The sequence below is a fragment of the Panthera tigris genome, chromosome C2 (assembly GCF_018350195.1).
Source record: "Panthera tigris isolate Pti1 chromosome C2, P.tigris_Pti1_mat1.1, whole genome shotgun sequence".
Classification (NCBI taxonomy): Eukaryota; Metazoa; Chordata; class Mammalia; order Carnivora; family Felidae; genus Panthera; species Panthera tigris.
In genome coordinates, this window is record NC_056668.1 from 131979981 (window position 1) to 132001582 (window position 21602).

General features: G+C 40.0%; 1 protein-coding gene across 3 annotated transcripts in view; it reads right to left on the reverse strand.

Moving 5' to 3' along the window:
• ANKRD28 (ankyrin repeat domain 28) overlaps positions 1–5191 on the reverse strand; it is a 196541-nt gene extending 191350 nt beyond the window's left edge. For all 3 annotated transcript variants that reach the window (XM_042956703.1, XM_042956697.1, XM_042956698.1), the window contains exon 1: positions 4781–5191. Coding sequence is in view for 1 of the 3 variants with exons in the window: in XM_042956697.1 (XP_042812631.1) it covers positions 4781–4807 (27 nt within the window). In the remaining 2 variants the exon portion in view is untranslated. The remainder of the gene's footprint in view (positions 1–4780) is intronic.
• Between the last annotated feature and the right edge of the window lie 16411 nt (positions 5192–21602).

Here is a 21602-nt window from a genome sequence, read left to right on the forward strand (position 1 = left end):
TCTGTAACTGGAAGCTTGTAGCTCCTACTTCCTTCATCCCCTTTAGCCCATCCCCCACTCCGTTCCCCTCAGGCAACCACCTATTACTTATGGGACTGTTTCAGATTTTTGTTTGCTTGGTTGTTTCAGATTTCACATGTAAGTGAAATTCATATGGTATTTGTCTTTTGCCTACTTATTTTACTTACCATAATACCCTCGAGGTATACCCATGTTGCTGCAAATGGCAAGATCTTGTTCTTTTATTATGGCTGACTAATATTCCTGTGTGTGTGTGTGTGTGTGTGTGTGTGTGTGTGTGTGTGTGTGTGTGTTTGAGGAGCCTCTATACAGTTTCCCACAGTAGTTACACCGATTTACGTTCCCAGCACACCTTTTTCTCCACATCCTCACCAACACTTGTTTCTTTTCTTTTTGATTCTAGCCATTTTGACAGGTGTTAGGTGATATCTCACTGTTTTCTTAAATTTGTATTTCCCTGATGATGAGTGATGTGGAGTATCTTTGCTTGTATCTGTTGGCCATCTGTATTTCTTTGGAAAAATGTCTACCTAGGTCCTCTGTCCATGTTTTAATCAGATTATGATTTTTCCCCAATGCTGAATTGTGTAAATTCTCCATATATTTTAGATATTAACCCCTTATTAGATATATCATTTGAAAATATCTTCTCCCATTCAGTAGGTTGCCTTTTCTGGTTTTTTGTTTGTTTTGTTTGTTGTTGTTGTTGTTTGTCTTTTACCCATTGTATATTCTTGCCACCTTTGTCATATGGTAATTGACCAAATAAGCAAGTGTTTATTTCTGGGCTCTCTATTCTGTTCCATTGATCTATGTATCTACTTTTGTGACAGTATCATACTGTTTTGGTTATTACAGCTGTGCAGTGCATCTTGAATCTGGGATTGTGATACCTCCAGCCTTTTTTCCCCCCTCGAAATTGCTTTGGTTGAAATGTACACTTTAAAGGATGACTTTTATGGTATATGCATTACATCTTATTTTTTTTAAGTTTATGACCATTCTAACTACTTTATCTGAAAGAAAACTGCTCTTTTAAAATAAGAATCTTATTTTGTAGTTTGTTTTCTCAAGCTAAGCTAAACTCATGATTACAAACTGGTCCCCTACCAGCCTATTTGTAAAACTACAGCTTTAACTTTTTAATCAATGGTAACTACCAACTTACCTACCAATACTTATAGAGAGATTTTTTTCATAAGTATCTGGATCTCTAACTTCCTAAAGAAAACTGGAATTTTAAAAATACTAGGCACACCTGCACAGTAACAATGTCCTGGAGCTAATAAGCAGCAGCTAATATACCTGCTCCTATCTGCCATGATCGCCATCACTCCCTACTATCTTCTAGGTGCTAAAGCCAGGGCCAGTTACCATTTAGCTTCCCAATTGTGAGTTTGTTACCCTACACAGTCTGAACAAAGACAGTCTTCTCTCTCTTATGAGGGCAGACTATGAATCATTTCTGATAAATTAAAATGTAATTGCTGATAAATTAAAATGTAATTATGTAATTGGCCAAAAGGTACAAATTTCCAGCTATAAAGAAGTTCTAGGGATCTAACGTACAGCAAGCAACTACGATTAACAATACTGCATTATATATATGTGCATGCATGTATGCATACACACACACACACACAAACTTCAAAGCTGTGAAGAAAGTAGACCTTATCTACACACACACACACACACACACACACACACACACACACAAAGTAATTGTGGGAGGGGACGGAGGTGTTAACTAACCTTATTATGTATCCCTTTTGCATTATATGTATGTATCAAAACATCACACTGTACACCTTTAACTTACGTGTTATATGTCAATATTTCAATAAAGCTGAAAAATATATTTTTTTAATTTAAATATAATCATATGATTACATTTTTGCTAACTGCAAAGATAAAAATCTGGATAGTGATACCTGTTGAATATAATCCTACAATTGTAAGAGATTCATGCTGTATAAACACTTTAATGTGAAAAAAATCGAGGGGACAGTTCATGTTTCTAGTCCTCAAAGAGAAAACAATTTTCACCTCATTTACAATTAAAAATTATTTTCATCTACTAACGAAGAATAATGCACTAGTCCAAGTTCTTGTCCAAATATCCTAAAGTTCACAGGTGACATTTCACATATTATCACTACAGTGAGTATTAACAGATACTATATAAAACCAGAGTAGCATCCCAACTGCTTCATAATTGCAATTCATGAATGCAATGGTACAATCAGATTTGATGTCCAACTGAAAACTCAATCCTGTTCTTACCCCCATATTAGGTATTGCCATGGAAAGGGGGAAAGCTGTCTTATCCAGATTTACCGGACATGAAAACAAACTGCTTTATTTAATCACTGATTTTATATTTAAACCATCTAGAACCCACCTGATGCTTATGCACACAAAGAACAACTCCTATCCATTAATAGGTTCTATTTATAATAGTTGTATTTGCAGAGCTAGAACAAAATACAAGGTAAATATGGCAATAATAGAAAAAAAGTAGGTTGAACTATTTCCTATCCCAAATGTAAATGAGGACGGAGTTAAATGCTAGGTTAAGTATCTTCCAGCTTTAAAATTATGTGTACTTATCTACACTGTCAGCTCCTTTTCCCCAAATAAAATAATTCATCTACCTGAACTGTTTTTCATGTAGGTTAAAATTATATTTGTATTCCATTTCGTTTTTACTCTCATTTCTAATAGCCAATAAAATATCAACATACAAGATGACTTATAAAAGCAGCTATTCCCTTTGAAATAGGCAAATCAAACTCATTTCTCAAAGTCTTCCAAAAGAGAGACCAGATGAGTCAATTACTTTGTAGTTTAGAGGTAAACCTCAACGTTCTTCCCGTCTGAGCTATGTCACTTCATTAACTTGTCCAAGTAGCCTTAAGTTTACAGGTGACATTTTACATATCATCACCACCACTGAGTATTAACAGATGCTATATAAAACTGGAGAAGCATCACAATTATTTCATAATTCCAATTCCTAAATACACAAATGCAAAGGTGCAAGTAGACTTTATGTCAATTTGAAAACATAATCTTGTTTCTGTTTAAACCCGATGGTGAATAAAATGAGATAATCTCCTAAAAGTGCACCAAATTCCTAATGCACCCTATGATCCAAATCGCAGAAGTAACGTTTTCAAAAAGGAGGACTAGAAACAAAATAAAAATCAATCATTACTTCAACTATAACCTAGGGAAGCACAAAGTGCCATTAGATTGGTAAAGATTAGAGAATCTAGATCTTGAATTTTACACCTTTAAGAGTATATCATGACTTGATTATACAGGAATTAGTTATGTTTTACCTGTTATTCTTCAACAGTGCTATCCCATAGAACTTTCTGATGATATAAATGTTCTGTATCTATGCTGTCCAATACCACAGTCAATAACCACATGTGGCTACCAAGCACTTGAAATGTGGCTGCCAAGACTAAGAGTAATGAACTTTTTATTTTATTTAATTTTAACTAATTAAAACTTATGTTGCCACAGGTAGGCTAGTAGCTATCATAATGGACAATGCTATTCTATCACTTGAAATACAATGTATAAACTTCACTGAACAGGAGAGTTTTTCAAAGTATCATTCCTGACGCTGCTAACACCAGCTAAAACCTTCCTGATACCCAATGATACACGCGTTAAGCCAACGGCCTAAAAAAGAAAACAAAATTCATTTATGAAATGAGAATTCATGATACCAAGATTCAGAATTTAAGGCACAGTATTTACTAAGAGATGATATTAAAAAAGACATCTCAAGTTTTTCCTCATTGTTTCTGAAAAAGGGGTACTCACTTTAAGAACAGTTTCCCAATATATGTAAGTTACTTTCCCTTCAAATCTGCCCAGTACCTTCTGTTCAAAAAAAAAAAAAAAAACAAATGGCAAAAATAAATTCTCAGCACTATTACGTCTACTGCCTCTCGGTAAATTTCATACGTTAATTTCCCTCTCCTTAAAGAGACACAAATGTTTGGAAGCCTCTGCACCGCCTGAAAGCCTTCTTACCCTTATTTCCATATTTTCAGGTGTACAAATCATTCTGATATAGTTGCCATTTCGTTCCTAGACACAATTTTTTTCTTCAGGGCGAAAGAGTCACTACTCTTTTCGGCACTTCAGGTATTCTTCGACCAGCTCTTCGTAAGTCAAGAAAAGTAACCAAAATGGTGCACAAAATGTCAAAAGAAAACAAGTCTAGGAACTTGCAGGTTGAATAGCTAGTCCCGAAGCAGAATCAACCGACTTTAACCCGGAGAGAGCGTGCCTCAAACTATCCGGCGAAGCAAACAGGCGAGCAAGGTCGTGACCTAAGGTCACGGCCGCCAGCACCGCTCCCGCCCGGCAGCGGAAAGCCACCTGTTAGGCCCGAGCCTCACCTGGCAGGAGAGAGGAGGTGCACACCCGGCAGCGCGCCGGGCGCGGGCGCCTAGGCGGCCAGCGCGGGACCCGCCCCTCACGCGGCGGCGACCGGAGACGGCGGCGAGCCCCCCAGCCGCACGTGGGCTTCACCCGGCCGGTGCTTCGCTGACAGGCGGGTCGCCCGCGGTCCCCGGCCCGGCCTCAGCGCGCTAGTCCCCGGGGCGGCACCCCGCCTCCCTCGCACCCACCCCGCCGAGCGGGCGCCCGGGCGGCCCACACAGCTGGCCCGCCGCCCTCCCTCCCTTCCTTCCTCTCCGGTCGGCGCGATCCCGCCCCGCCGCCCCTCACCTACCTGGTCACGGAGTTTGAGGAACGCCATGGCGGTCGCCTCCGCCGCCGCCCCGGCCCACCGCTTCCGCCCCCGTAGCTTCGGTCGCTGCCCGGAGCCAGCGGGTCCGCGGCTGGCTGCGCTGAGGAGTCCGCGGGCAGGGGGCGGTGCCGCCTCCCGGGCCGCCCGCCGCCGCTACCGAGAGGTAAGGAGCCCGGTCGGTCCCGCCTCCTCCTGAGTACTCCCCCGCCCTCTTCTTTCCTTTCTTTCTCTTTCTCTCAGCTGCCTCCACACGCTGCCGCAGCCACAGCCGCCCACCGCCGCAGCCGCCGCCTCCTCACGCCCCCTTCCCGAAATACCCTGGCAGCCCCCGCGGCCGCGCCGCTCCAGCCCGCGGCAGCGGCGGCATCCAAACTCCACTCCACAATATTACCACCACCGCCCGCCGCGATTGGCGGCTGCGCGGGGGAGAGGCCAGAGTAAGCCGAGCGCCCATTGGCCACGCCACCGCGCCCGTTCGTTGCCCCCCCCCCACCTCCTGGAGAGGGAGGGGGCGGAGAGAAGGAAGCTGCGAGGGGTGGGCTGCGAGCTACTGCGCGCGGGGCGGGGGAGGTGGGAGGGGAGCGGCGCCAAGCCGGGGGAGGGGTGGCCAGGTACTCCTGGGCGCGCGCCCCGGGCGCGGTGGGCGGAGCCCTGGCTAGAGGTGGCGCGGGGGTGGGGGGGGAGTATCTGGAAGCGGGGTAACGGCCCTGGGCTCGCACGTGGAGGTGGAGTGCGGACGCTCCCCAAAGCTAGAGGACGCTGAAGGAACTGGGTGAGGGGCCGGAAGGGGCGTGAGAGGTGGGCACCTGGGGGCTGCTGCCTTCCTGCGAGGAGAGAGAGGCGAACCGGACGGACACGTGGAGGGAGAGTGAGAATGCGCCCCTGGGCTGGGGGAGGAAGAAGGAGTCACACGAGTGGGGGGAGAGGCGTTCGCCAGGAGGCTGCTGCTCTCTCGGGGACTGTGGGCAAGGCCAGAAGGAGGGGGCTACAGGGGAGCGTAAACTCCCCGGGTCTCGCGCGTCGAAGGAGAAGGAGTGCTCTTCCCCAGCACACGCCCCTCCGGACTTGGACTGGGCACGGCAGGGAGTGAGAGGTGACTCTTGGGGGCTGCCGCCCTCCCAGGGGCAGCACGGAGCCGGAGGGAGGGGGGAGGGGAAGGGGAGCGATGCTGCACTCGGGGCGGAACAGCGGCATCTTTGCAGGCCAAACAGGTTGTGGACGCTGGCTGGAGTCTTTCTCTGCCTGTAGTCCCAATCCGAAGCAAAGCTGTGGTTCTCCAAAATCCTCCTGCCCGGCTTGCATTTTTTTTTTTCCTTTTCTTCTCTCGCATCTAAAGGGTTTTGCCTCCCACTCGAGAGAAATCAATTGAAAAAAAATAATAAAAGATGTGCTGGATTTCCAATAAATAGCATCCTTGGATGGAGAAGAAGAGAAATGATTCCCTCACCCTGCCACACACACACCCCCACGCCACCCCACAGTTCTGAAACGGCTTTTCTTTCTAAGGCAGCAGCACACTGTTGCCATTCCAGGCTTGTGTGGGAGAAGGCTGTTGTGCGCCTGTGTCTGTCCGCCTGGGCGGCTCCAGCCCCTGGTTAATAAAAGGTACAGATGGTTAGAGCACAAATGTGTGACGTCAGGCTCGGTTTAAAAAAGTCCTCTTTTCCGACATCAATTGTGTCTCTTGGGACGGACTGTATTTAGAGGATCGATTTGAGCCTAGTGGCAGTCAGGAGAAAAGGGGACCTATGCCAGGACTGTCAGCTTATAATAATGCTGTCCTTAAAACAAAAAGCTTATCTTTAGCCCCATAGAAAATGAAAATATCAGAGTGCAAAATGAAGAACACTGCTGATTAATAGTATGATCCTTCCAATATTCTATGACATATCAATGCCTTGATTTCATAGAAACAATTTCTTATCTAAAATTAACAATCCTCATCATAAATTATATTTTCTGCTTGAAATGGAAAGATTCTCCTAAGAGGTAGCAATCATGCTGAGGCTAAAAAGGAAGCTAAACTATTCTTGCTTTGTATTATTTTCAATATCTCACTCTCCTATACTTCAGTAACTTCAGCAGATATTGTCATTCAGCCACTCCTTGTCAGTTCAGTGAGTGTGAATGAGTTAGGTTGTGAAAGCATTTGAATTTTCCAAAACAAAAGTGTGATGATATTACTAGACTACTTTGTGATTACAAGTCACCTTTGTAAATAATTACCCACAGGCTATACCCAACATAGTTCTTAGTCAAGGGGTGTAAGAATTTACCCTCATTCCTACGTGAACCTGTTAAGCACTGTGGATGTCTAGCCAGGAATTAATATGTCCCCTTCTCCCCCAACTTCACTCTCAATATCTTCCCCAGGTTAAAGTTCTAAAATTTAAAAGCACAACGGGAACTTGATTCACAACACGGCAAAGATTAACTTTTGGGAGAACACAAGTGCATTTGAGAGTATGAATTTAAGTTGTGGACAGAGTGCATTTTAATAGGTTTTACAGTTGAGCTAATGAAACTTTTCAGAACTCACCTGAAAATCCTAATGAACAATAATTAGTGAAAATATTTTAGAATGTGTCATCTTTGACAGTCTTGCAAATGGTAAGCTCTGAGCTCTCCTGGTAGAGAATGCTTAATATCTAGCTCAGTTCCCACCCTTCTTTGTCCTGAACAACATGTAACTTGAGTCTTAATTTCACAATTTGTAAAAATTAATCGTAACATTACCTGGCCTGTTCATCTCACACAATCAAATAAGATAATGATAGGAAAGGCTGTGGGAACTCTGCAGGACCATTCAAATATAATGTTATTACAACTACATTTCCAAAGCTGGAGAGAGGATAACAATCATTCTGGAAAGTAAGAATAAAAAATGGATATGATTGAACAATACAATGAAGTAAGATTTGTGTTCAGATTCTGATAAAATTTTTCAAATCTTTATGATAAGGTTATTCCTCCCTATTATAAAACATTCAAATATTAAAGGAATCTATAGTATTGAAAAATCCCATATCATCAAAGCTAATGAAGCCAGGAACTTGAATGGTCAGCAATCTCTCCTACCCATTCCCTCACCCCCACCCCCACACACACTTCTTAAAATGTCATTTTCATTCTTTTTTACTACAGCCAGCAGCTCTATTCACATTTTAAGTACTCTATAGTCAAAAAGGAAATGTCAAATTTAAAGTTTCAAGGAATGACTAATCAGTTGGGCTAGACTCATGTGACCAGGCCTCAGTCCAAAGGAGCAAGGTCTTAGAACTGAAAACAGCTTCCATTCAGAATTCATGTCTAAAGTGGTAGAAGGAAAGGTGTCATACAGATGTGACCACCAGGGAAACTGCTTTGATTTAGGCAGTCACAGTAAATTTTATGTAGTGTGCTGCTATGTCTGGAGAACTTGTCAGCACCTTAAATGTGTCACTTCATTTACATTTTTCAATAACCTCAGTTATCTCTTTGTGTTGGGAAACGGGCCCAGAGATGTTGTGAGCCCATAGTTACCTAACTAATGTCAGCGTCTGGATGCATGAGAGCTTTGAAAGCCAGAAGAGCAATTAATGTGGTAGGAAATTTTGAACCAGATGACGCTTATATAAATGATTTTTATATAGAGACTGAAATACATGGAAAATGCATATAATAACCTGCCAGAGCAGCCAAGATAAGTTCAGAGACCTGAAGGATAGATATAGAAGAGCCAGTATACATCTAAAAGAGTTTCTGGAGGAGAGAAAATGAGAGGCAATATCCAAAGAGATGATTGTGAGAATTTTTCAGACCTGAAGAAACCATGGGTTACCAAATCAAAAGAAAATGCTGAGGCTCAAGCAGAATAAATTTTTGAAACTAAGACCTGTATAGAGGAGTGAAATTACAGAATACCAAATGCAATAAGAAAATGTTAAAAGGTACCATTTTGACAGGAATGAGCTGTCAGCAGATTTATAAGCAGCAATAGGTGACAGAAGGAAAATATCTTCAAAGTACTGACAGTCCATAACTGAAAAACTAGTATTCTATACCTAGCTAAACTATCTTTCAAAAGGAAGAACAAAATAAACACATTTTCAAATTTAGTACTCACAGATGCTCATTGGAGGACATACTAAAGAATTTGCTCCAATAAGAAAAGCTGAACCCAAAAGGAGTAAGTAAGTATGGGATAAGGAAGAATAAACAAATAAATTAACAAATATATTGGTTAATCTAAATCAGGATTATTTTTTTATATTACAGTATTTTGGAATTTTAAAACCAGGTGAAATTAAAATATTAGCCCTTAAAAATATCATAGATGATGGCAGAAAGGGAGTTCTGAATTAAAGACTCAATTTCTTTTACTCAGGAGTGAAATATGCCTTAACTTCAGACTTTCACAAGTTATTATATTGGTTAAAATCCTTTGTTGCAAACAACAGACTTCAAGCAAGAATTTCTTAAATTGACATTCAGCAGCTCCAGGGTCATTGGGTAAGAAGAAAAAAGAAAAGCTTGGGTTAAGGTTCTAGAAAAAAAATTGCCCTAAACCATGCAGCAGAACTTTCATGGTAAAGAAACTGCTGCTATTCCCATCAAACACTAAATGCCGTGAACTCAACTTTTCTTCCCCTGTTCCTGCTATCAACATCAGGACTTTGCAATGACTGCCGCCGTTATAAGCTTGATGTTTTCATCTTTACCTACACCAGGAAAATGAAAGCTGTGTGCAGAGCTTGTATCCTCACATTCCTCACATTTCCACAGGTGCTTCTGGCTAGCACAGCATATGTCATAGGCCCACATCTTGGTTGCAAGGGAGGCAAGAAATCAGAGTTCTGAATTTTATATTGGGAAGGTGAGATTTATAACCAGGGAATTATCCTAAATATAGAAATGTTATTTAAAAGATTATGGCGGGGCACCTGGGTGGCTCAGTCAGTTGAGCATCTAACTCTTGATTTCGGCTCAGGTCATGATCCCAGAGTCCTGGGATCAAGGCCCCCATTGGGCCCCACACTAAGGGTGGACCCTGCTTAAGATTCTCTCCCTGTCTCCCTCTTGCCCCTCTCTCCTGCTAGTGCTCTCTCTCTCTCTCTCTTTCTAAAAAATAAATTAAAAATAAAAGATTATGGCAGCCTTGAATATGACAGTCTATTACTGATATATATATATAGATAGATATAGATATAGATATATATTAAACATTGAAAGGTATTCACCAAAATTAGAGAAGTAGAATAGAATGTCTAACTTCCGAATCTATAGAGGAAAAAAATGACCTACAGAAAACTTAGTTACTGGATTAGCAGGCAAAAAAGAAGAGAAAGAAAAGCAAAGGATAAATAGGAAACAAGATTCTAGAGAGAAATCAAAGTGATATTAATAAATATAAATGGTTTATATTATTAAAAAATGACACAAAAAACACATTTAGACAGGGTTTTTAAGGGAAGAAACACAGCCATGTGCCGTTTGCAACTATATGGTTAGAACATATTACCAAACATTTGGAGAAAGGCAATTTATTTTTTAAAAAACTACCAAGAAAATACTAACCAAAAAATTGTTCATCTAATAATATCAATATCCAACATAAGAATTTAAAACAAAGATTGATAGAGATAAAGAGTGACATGTAGTAATTATAGAAGGAACTATCCACCAGGACAACCTACAGTCATGATACAATGATGAACTAATGCGCACTTAACCACATAGAGCAAAGTTTGCTAAAACTACATAGAGAAATTGATAAATGCAAAAACTAATAAACAAGCAGATAAAAGATTAGAATACCATGGGATCAATAAGCTTGATATCATGTGAGATTATAGATATGTACACACACATACACACCCATAATCAGTAGTAAAATATAGTCCATACCATTCCTCCAGACATTTAGTCCAGCCATTTTATAGGTAAATTTTACAAAACGTGCAAGAGAAAATGCCTCTCCTTTGTTTTACTTCACAAAGTAGGAAGCTAAAAACCAAGTGCATAACCAAGACTTCTGATGTACCAAGTGCTTTTCAGATACCTTGTCTTCCAAACACCCTCTGACCTATCTAGTATTGTGTTTTTGTTTTTGAGAGAGAGAGAGAGAGCATGAGCAGGGGAGAGGGGCAAAGTGAGAGAGAATCTTAAGTGGGCTCCATGCTCAGCAAAGATCCAGATAAGAGGCTTGATCCTATGACCCTGAGATCATGACCTGAGCCAAAATCAAGGGTCAGAAGTTCAACCAACTGAGCACCCAGATACACTTGTCAAAAACATACCCAGTTTTTGACAAGTGTAATTGTTTCAACAAGGCCATGCAGAACCATTTCATTTGGTCAAAAGCTCTTCCAAGGAGATCTCTGCTTATCTGCTTCAAATATCTTTGCTGGTGATAGCTGCTTTGTGTTTGAAACACAGAAAACGCATATAATAGACTACATAGGATAAAGATAAACAAATGTGTGCAGAGTATGATATAAACTATGTAAACAAAAACAAAAAAAGCAAAAATCTGAATAGGGAAAATTTTAAGCCTGCAAAAAAAATATACCCCAATATTAAATAAAGTTATGTTTAAATAACAGAAGTAGAAGTCATTTCTTCTATTTTTTGTACCCTGCATATTTTGTTCAGTGAGAAATTGTTTAAGTAGTTTCCAAATATATTAGTGCTTCATGGCTCCATTACTTCACTGGAATAAAAAACACATGAGACATACAGAAAACAACTGTCAAAATTGCAAAAGAAATTCTGACTATAGCAATAAGTACATAAATATGATTGGACTAAACATGCTACTCAAAAGGCAGATACTATCAAACATAATAAAACAGCAAGACCCAACTCTATGTCACAGGCCTACAAGAGACACACCTGAGTTTAAAGGTATTATATTGAAAGTAAAGGATGGAAAAGATAGACCATACAAACAGTAACCATAGGAGGCCTAGAGTGACTATATTAATATCAGGCATATTGAAAGACAAGAAATATTATTGGAGATGTTTTTGATAAATGGTCAACACATCTAGAAGATATAATAGTTATATATACATCAAAGAACCATCTCCCAAAATGTATGACACAAAAACTGGCAAAAGTGAAAGGAGAAATAGATAATAATAGACATTTCAATATCCCACTTTCGATAGAACAACTATAGAAGACTTTAACAACACTATCAACCAACTTGTCTTAACTTTTATAAAATACTCTGTCCAAAAGCTGCAAAATGCACATTTCTTTTCACGTGCATATGGAACATTCTCCAGGCTAGACCATATACTATAGCCTAAAACAAGTCCCAATAAAATAAAGAAGACAAATTATACAAAGTATGTCCTCTGGCCACAATGGAATTAGAGATCTATACAGAAAGAATCTGAGAAAACACTAAATAGTTGGAAATTAAGCAACACACTCCTGAATAACCAACGAGTCAAAGAAGAATCACAAGGAAAATTAATCAAAATTCATGGCATGTATCTAAAGCAGTGCTTAGAGAGAAATGTGTAACTTTAGATGCCTATATAGGAAAAAAGTTCTTACATCCAGATGGCAAACAGACACATGAAAACATGCTCAACATCACTCATCATCAGGGAAATACAAATCAAAACCATAGTGAGATACCACCTCACACCAGTCAGAATAGCTAAAACTAACAACTCAGGAAACAATAGATGTTGGCAAGGATATGGAGAAAGGGGAACCATTTTGCACTGTTGGTGGGAATGCAAACTGGTGCAGCCATTCTGGAAAACAGTATGGAGATTCCTCAAAAAATTAAAAATACAACTACCCTATGACCCAGCAATTGCACTACTAGGAATTTATCCAAAGGATACAAAAATGCTGATTCAAAGGGGCACATGTACCCCAATGTTTATAGTGGTGCTATCAGCATTAGCCTAATTGTGGAAAGAGCCTAAGTGCCCATCCCATGATGAATGAATAAAGAAGATGTGGTATATATATGTACATATATATACATATGCATATGTATATATGTATATACAAGAAATGTATATATATGTATATATATAAACACATACGTACAATGGAATACTACACAGTGATGAAAAAGTGAAATATTGCCATTTGCAACAATGTGGATGGAACTGGAGGATATTATGCTAAGTGAAATAAGTCAGAAAGATATCATGATTTCACTCATATGTGGAATCTGAGAAACTCAACAGATGAACATAAGGGAAGAGAAGGAAAAAGAAGATAAAAACAGAGAGGGAGGCAAACCATAAGAGACTCTTAAGTACAGAAAACAAACAGGGTTGCTGGGAGGTGGGGGAGTGGGTTAAATGGCCAACGGGCATTAAGAAGAGCACTTTTCAGGAGAAGCACTGGGTATCATATGTAAGAGATACTCACTAGGTTCTACTCCTGAAGCCCAAGACTACACTGTATGTTAACTAACTTGAAAATTAAATAAAAGAAAAAAAAGTCTTAAAAACCTAAGATTCTGCATTAAACTAGAAAACAAAGAGCAAGCTAAACACAAAGCAAGTAGAAGGAATTAAGTAATTATTATAGCAGAAAAACAATAGAGAAAATTTTTTAAAGCTGATTCTTTGAAAAAATCAATAAAATTGACAAACCCTTAACTAGACTGACCAAGAAGCTAAGAGAAAAGGCACCAATTACTAAAGTTATAAAAGATAGAAAGATTGCTACCAACTCTGCAGAAATTAAAAGGATTATAAGGGAATATTATCAACAGCTAAATGTCAATAAATTAAACAACTTAGATAAAATGGAAAAATTTCTATAAGTACACAAATAACCAAGACTGACTCAAGAAGAAACAAAATATCTGCATAAACCTTTAACAAGTAAAGATATTGCATTAGTAATTTAAAATCTCACAAACAAAAGCCAGGCCCAGATGGTGTCACTGGTGAATTCAATCAAACGTTTTAAAGAAGAAATAAGAATGGGGTGCCTTAGTTGGTGGCTTAGTTGGTTAAGCATCCAACTTTGGCTCAGGTCATGATCTCATGGTCCGTGAATTTGAGCCCCGCGTCAGGCTCTGTGTGGACAGCTCAGAGCCTGGAGCCTGCTTCGGATTCTAGTGTCTCCCTCTCTCTCTGCCCCTCCCCTGCTCATGCTGTGTCTCTCTCTCAAAAATAAGTAAACATTAAAAAAAAAATGTTTAAAGAAGAAATAAGACCAACCCTTCACAAATTCTTTGAGAAAACAAAGAGAATACTCTCCAATGTATTTTATGAGGCCAGTAATATCCTGAAACCAAAGCCAGTCAAAGACATCACAAGAAGAAAAGACTGCAGACCAATATCCCTTATGAACAAAGATGCAAAAATCCTTAGCAAAATATTACCAAATAAAGTTCAGCAACATGAAAAAAAAAAAGAATAATATATCATGGCCAAGTTGGATTTATTCCAGGAATGCAAAGTTAGTTTAACATCCGACAATCAAGTAATGTGCTATATTAATGTAATAAAGGACAAAAAAACTCATAATCTTCTCAGTAGAGCAGGAAGAGTTAGCAAAGGAGATTGAGTGGGATAAGAAAAACCAGAAACCAAGAATGAATTTCAAGAAAGAAAGAGTAGTCAACTGGTTGATTGCTGCTAAATCCAATAAAAAGAGAAATTGGATTTTTTTAGGGCCATTGGATTAAACCATATGGAGGTTGCTGACAACTTTAGGAAGGGTTTCAGAAAAAATGGTATAATTAAAAACCTGATTGGAATGAGTTAGAAGAGAATGAAAAGTGAAGAGGTGGAAAAAAGGAATAAAGACAACTTTTTAAAGGAGTCTTATTCTAAAAGGCTGTAGAGAAATGGAGCAGTAGTTGCAGGGAAACGAGAAGCCTAAGGGAAGCTGTTTTTGTCTTTTAAGGTGGTAGATATTACATCCCATGTATAGGCTGAGGTGTGATACAGATGAAAGGGAAAAATTGACTATACAAAAGAAAGAGCAGTTACCTGTAGAACAAAGTCCTTGAAAAGGCAAGAGGAAATGAGATGTAATTCAGAAGTAGAAAGTATCAAGAACTCTGCAATGTATGAGATTTCATCCACCTTGCATGCTAACAGTTAGCCTGTCATAATTTCATGGATGCTGGCAAAAAAAACAAAAAAACAAAAAAAAACAAAAAAAAAAAAACAAAAAAACATGAGACCCCTGGGTCAGAGACAAAGGATTTCATCTCTCACAGTAAAAGCAGTAGCCAGAGATCAGAATTTTATTATATCAATTTCCTGAGCCTCAGTTCCCACAGAGCAATGTGAAGAGAGCCAGGAGATGCCTGTACATGCAGTGGGTTGCATTACAAGTAAGGAAATCTGAGCTTAGTGAACCTGAATCTTTTACACTGGGAAGTAAACATGCCTATCCTTTGCTCCAGAGAGAGACATTATTTTTATTATAGTGGACAGTAAGTATTCCTGCTTTTTGCTCCAAAGGAAGATACTATCTCTGTCTTCCCAGGCTATTCACTCTACAAATATCCTTGATAAGATCGCCTGAATCAAAACAAATATGAGAGACACATGGAGAACTATCTCTCAACAGAGAGTTTAGCCTTATTAGAATGGACACTTCATTCATTTTAGGACATGGAGGTTGGGAAAGTGGGGAAGATAAGATTATTGGAAAAGATGCTGGTACCTCTCTTTTGCTTAATTTTATTTTTTCCCCCAGTATATCAGTGGGTGAGAATATCAGGTAAGAGTGAGTATTGGGCATTGAGAGTGTGGGATTTTTTTTAATTTTTTTAATGTTTATTTATTTTTCAGAGAGAGAGAGACAGAGCAAGAGTCAGGGAGGGGCAGAGAGAGAGGGAGAATCTGAGCCGTCAGCACAGAGCCCCACGCAGGGCTCAAACTCGGAACTGGGAGATCATGACCTGAACGGAAGTGGGATGTTTAACCAACTGAGCCACCCAGGTGCCCCAAGAGTGTGGGATTTAAATTAAAAAAGTCTAGAAGAACGAGAGTGGGTTGACTAAGGAAATGAGAGATTACTGGGCATTGTTGAGGGCCCTCCTCTAATTTATAATCATAAGTTTAAACAGTCAGCACAAGTTTTGACTGTTTTAACAAGGTTTTTTCCACTGCTTAGGTGTAGGGACAAGATAGGTAGAGAGTTGGCTTTAACCAGGATTGGCATTTTTCCAGGCAAGTGATAAAGAAAGTGGCAATGGAGTTGTGGATGTACACAAAGGACTGATTGCAGTGAATGACCAGGGATTCTAGGCTGGATGAAGAAGAGAGTGAGGAGAGGAAGGGACAGTTGAAACACTGATGGGGCCAAAGGATCAGAGCTCCTGATGGGGTTGCAGAAGGGTTGGAGTCAGGCTATTATAATAAGTGAACTGGAAGACAAGAGGCAGTAGTCAAACAATGGAATGCTTAAAAATCAAGATTTAGAATTACAATACATAACCATGAGAATGGATGGCTGAGGTGGGTGGAGAAAAATCTCATTGGAGGTGAAGAGTTCAGTAAACTAAGTGGTCAGAGTGTCATATAGTTCATTTATGAGCTTATTGAAGTCACCAAGAAAAATGAGTCACATGGAAAGAAAGGTAGTGAACCAGTTGCTAAAATTTTCAATGAATGAGGGGAAGTAGCTGGAAAGTTACAGCTAATTATGACAGGGAGGGATGGCAACTACTCTTTTTTTAATGTGTTTTAATTTATTTTTGAGAGGAAGCGAGAGTGGGGGAGGGGCAGCGAGAGAGGGGGCCGAGGATCCAAACCAGGCTTTGCACTGACAGCAGTGAGCCTGATGCAGGGCTTGAACTTATGAACCGAACTGTGAGACCATGACCTGAGCCAAAGTCAGACACTTAGCCAACTGAGCCACACAGGTGCCCCTTTTTTTAAATAGATATTTATATATATAACCAAGGAAGCACTGTGGGAGAGACAAATTATCACTATCTCCAAGAATTGTGTGAACTAACTTGAAGATAATACAGACACCCAGGAAAAGCTAAACAACAGCAAACATTGCAGTAGGGGAGGACAAAAAACACTGGTCTAAGGGTCAGAAGATATGAATTCTAGTTCCAGTCATGCTAGTAATTAGCTGTGAGCTTAGGTAAGGTATATCACTTACCCTCACCAGGCTTCAGTTTCCACATTTGGATATGGATTAGATGATTCCCAAGATACCTGAGGGCCTAACATTCCATAATTCTATGATCTAAAATAATGCATATTTCACAAGGAAGTCAGGAAGAATAAGCACTATTATCCAGATGTTACAGAAAGAGGAAATTGAACCATGAAGGACTATATAATTTGCCCAGCGTAAGACTGTTAAGTCAGGTTCATTGTCATTTGTGTTAGATCTTAACAGCGTGCAGAGTAGATCCCCTAATCTGTGTTTGTTTCCCTTCACTTAACACAAAGTTGTGTTTGTCTTTCCATTATCTCTATTTGGTTCTAGCTAGGTCATGATTGCATATGTCAAAGAACAAAGAAAGTACTATCAGAAACCATAGCTGGAGCACCAATGTTTAACACAGCCCTGAAAGAACACATTTTTTACAGGAAGCAAAGAGGTGTGTTGCCCTCTAGGAAATGCATACCACTGTGGAGTAATTAGGCTGACGTGCATTTCCCTGGTGGCAAATGTAATGAAGGGGTCCAATAATTCTTGACATCAGCATAATGTTGGGGTGGGATTGGAAGTCAAGATTTAGAAGGATATGATTGGAATAAAGGGTATATAAACAGTTTTTCTTCTATAACAAATTCTTCCTTTATAACTAAAATGTTACTTCTGTAATTTTTAATATATGCAAGCACATTCAGTCATACAGTTAACAAATATTCATTGAGATCCAACTATATGCTAAGCGCCATCATAAGAGCTGGAAATATTATGGAGAGTAAGACAGCTACAGACCCTTTCCTATCTCCCTTTGCCAATGTATACTGAATAGAGTGGGAGATGGACCTAAATAGGAAGATGATTAAGATATCTTTCAGAGTATGATCAATGCTATGGAGAATATAACAATAATATATCCCTTACCATGTAACAATATATTCCTTACCATGTTCTGCATTCTCTCCATTTAAAATGTTAAGTATCCCAAGAGCTAGAACTTTGTTATATTATTCATCATTGTGCCCTCTGTGCCTTGATTAGTGAATTTTAACTGTGGGCTTCTTTAAATTAGGTTGTCAGGAGAGGTATCTCTAAGGAGGTGCCATCTGAACGGAGACCTAAAAAATGAAGAGTTTGCAGTCATGCAAAGAAGAGGGGCAGGGAAAGAGCAATGTAGAGTTCCCAAGAAAGCCACAACTTCAGCATGTTTTGGAAACAAAGAAGCCATTGTGGCTGGAGAGCTGTAAGGGCGGTAAAGTGTAACGTAAGGTGAGGCTGAAGCAAGAGTCAGGGCTAGAATAATATTGGGCCTTGTAAGCCAAGGCTAGGAGGTTGAATTTTAATGAAATTGCTATGGTAAGCCATTGGAGGATTTTTTTTTTTAATCCATTGGAGGATTTTAATGAGGGATATTATATGACCTTACTTTTATTTTTTAAAAGTTTTACTCTGATATCTATGTAGGTAATAGACTGAGGGAAGCGTGAGAGGAGGCAAGAGATGGGTTAGGTTGTGAGAGGTGATGGTAGTTTGGTGCAGGGCAAGAAGCGTTGAGTAGTTGAATTTGAGATCCGTTCTGAAGGTAGAACAAACACCAGGACCAACTGATTAGTTGGAGATGGCGTGTTAGAAAAAGAGAGGGGTCAAGAAAGACTCCAGTGTTTTGGCTTAAGTAACTTGGTGCTGGTGGTGCCACTAAGTGATAGGGAAACTGGAGGAGGATCAGGGTTTTTCCAGGGAAAATCAAGGATTCCATTTTGGCCATGTGAAGCTTATTAGACTTCCAAATGAGTATGTAGATTATAAATGGTTGATATGTGAGTATGGCAAGATGTCAGAGCTGAAGATGTCCTTTTGTGAGTCATTGGCATTTCGATACTATGTAAAGCCATGTAGCTGAGTGAGATCACCAAGGGAGAACATGTAGATATGACAGCCAAGGACAAGGCCTTGAACATCTGTCATAGAACTCCCAATTTTGGCCTTTGAATAATAGGATATTTTATGTAGAACTGCATTTTAAAACCCCATTTGGGGGGCACCCAGGGAGCTCAGTCGTTTATGTGATCGACTCTTGCTTTTAGCTCAGGTCATGATTTCACAGTTCATGAGTTCAAGCCCCGCATCAGGCTCTGTATTGACAGTGTGGAGCCTGCTTAGGATTCTCTCTCTCTCTCTCTCTCTCTTAAAATAAATAACCTTAAAAAAAATCCATTTTGCCTTTCCCTTTCTCTCAGCACGTAGTAGGAGGCCATCTTGTAGGGAAGCCATCTTGGTGAGAACCTTTAATCACACAACAACCCCTGGGACTTGCCAATATGTCATCAGAGACACAGAAGAAGCCTCTGGTCCCTACAATACCTCTCTCCCATAATGCAGTGTTCCCTGACTTCCCCAGGCCACAATGATCCCTCCTTTCCTCTATTTTCCTTTGAACCTCTCCTTTCCTCAGATTTGTACTTCAGCGGTCAGTCCTGTTAGTGTTGTAGCTATTTATGCAGAGCAGGTACTCTGTGTTTGTGTCCCTCCACTTGTACAAAATGGTATTTGCCTTTCCATCATCTCTATTTGGTTCTAGGTAGGTCATGATTACTTATCCCCACTTTCAACTGTACATTGAAATTTCCTCAAGGGCAGGATATTCTCTTACATATCTTTCTATCCCTTACCATGTTCTACATTTCCCCATTTAGAAAGTAAGTACTACAAGAGCTAAGACCTTGTCTGTTATTTTCACCCCTTTGAACTCTTTGAACCTGGAACAATGTTCTTGAATAAACAAACAGAATGGATGAATATAATAGCTGTTAGTAGATTTATGTTCTAGATAGGTGATCAGGAACCATGCCTCAAAGCAAGACTTTCTCCCTTTTCCTTGATAGATGTTATCTCCCCTTTGGGTCCCCTTGAGCTTTACCATGCCCCACACTTAACACTGCAGCATAAAAAGGTGTTTCACTTACCACCTTTATGGACTCTTTCCAGATTCTGCTGATGCTGAAGGAGATAAGAATAGGGCATGTGTTTTTGGTCTATATAATGCATATGCAGTGGTGATCTGTGGTAGATTGCCTGAAAGATGGCCATTAACAATTGTTTTCATCTCTATGTACGCATGTTATTCTTCCCACCAGAGGATAGGGTTTATTTTCCTTCCCTGTGACTCTGGATGGCCATGAGACTTGCTTTGGCCTGTGGAATGCGGAAGTAACAGTCGTATGAATCCAGGCCTACACCTTAAGAGGACTTGCAGTTTCCTGTTTTACTGTCATGCTTAAGAAACTTGGAATTGTGGATAACTTGAGACCACATGGAGAGAGAGAAGCCCAGGCAGTGTCCAGCCATTCCAGCCATACAGCTGAGGCATGAAAGGTGTGAATAAAGTCCCATGGATTCTGTAGCTTCAGCCAGGCTGTCCCAGTGAACCGAATGGAACAGAGAGAAACCATCCCTGGGGAGCCCCACCCACACTGCACAATGAGGAGAAATAATAAATGGTGTTATTTTAAGCGACTACTTGTGGGGGGGATTTGTTATATTGCAATAGATAATTAAAATAGGATCTGTTCCAGGATCCATTTTATAACAAAACTTCTGGAAACACATTGCATTTAAAAGCAGAACTTCTGGAGGCGCCTGGGTGGCTCAGTCAGTTAGGCGTCCAACTTCGGCTCAGGTCATGACCTCACGGATTGTGGGTTTGAGCCCCGTGTCGGGCTCTGAGCTGTCAGCACAGAGCCTGGAGCCTGCTTTGGATTCTGTGTCTCCCTCTCTCTCTCTGCCCTTCCCCCACTTATACTCTGTGTGTGTGTGTGTGTGTGTGTGTGTGTGTGTCTCTCTCTCTCAAAAATAAATAAACTTTAAAAAAATAATTTAATTTAATTAAATTAAAAAGCAGAGCTTCTGCAATTTCTAGCAAAATTACAAATGCAATTATCCTTTGTCTCAGCAGTTTCCCTTCTAGGAATCTATTCCAGAAATACCCAGACAAAAATACAATGAGAGGTATTGGCTATTCATTGCAGCACCATGTGTAGTAGCAACAAACTTCAAACAGTTCACTTGTCTATCAGTAGAGGACTGGTTGAATAAGCTATGTAACATATGATGGAGTAATATGCAGCTATAAAAAAGAAATGCGGTATTCCTCTGTAAACTGTGGTGGAGTGATCACCACGATATAACATTCAGTGAAAAAAAGCAAGGCAGAGAAAGTGTGTATGGTATGCTACATTTTTACTCTTGTTTTTTAATGCAAGGATAAAATATAAAAATCTCAAAAGAAATTAGCTTAGGATTTACCTATAAATCCTAGATCTGTACCTATAGAGGGACAGAATGAATAGGGGTAAATGGCACAACAGAAATATAATATGCAAACTCCAGACTGTGGGAAACCTTATAGAACAACCAACCCAGTTTCTTCAGCAAATAATTTTTAAAAAAAAAACCCAAAGGGGGGTCCATGGGTGGCTCAGTCGGTTAAGCATCTGACTCTTGATTTCAGCTCAGGTCATGATCTTACGGTTTGTGAGTTTGAGCCCTGTGTCGGGCTCTGCGCTGGCAGCATGAAGCCTACTTGGGATTCTGTTTCCCTCTCTCTTTGCCCCTCCCCAGCTTGCTCTCTATCTCTTTCTCAGAATAAAATAATAATAATAATAATAATAATAATAATAATAATAATTAAAAACCCAAA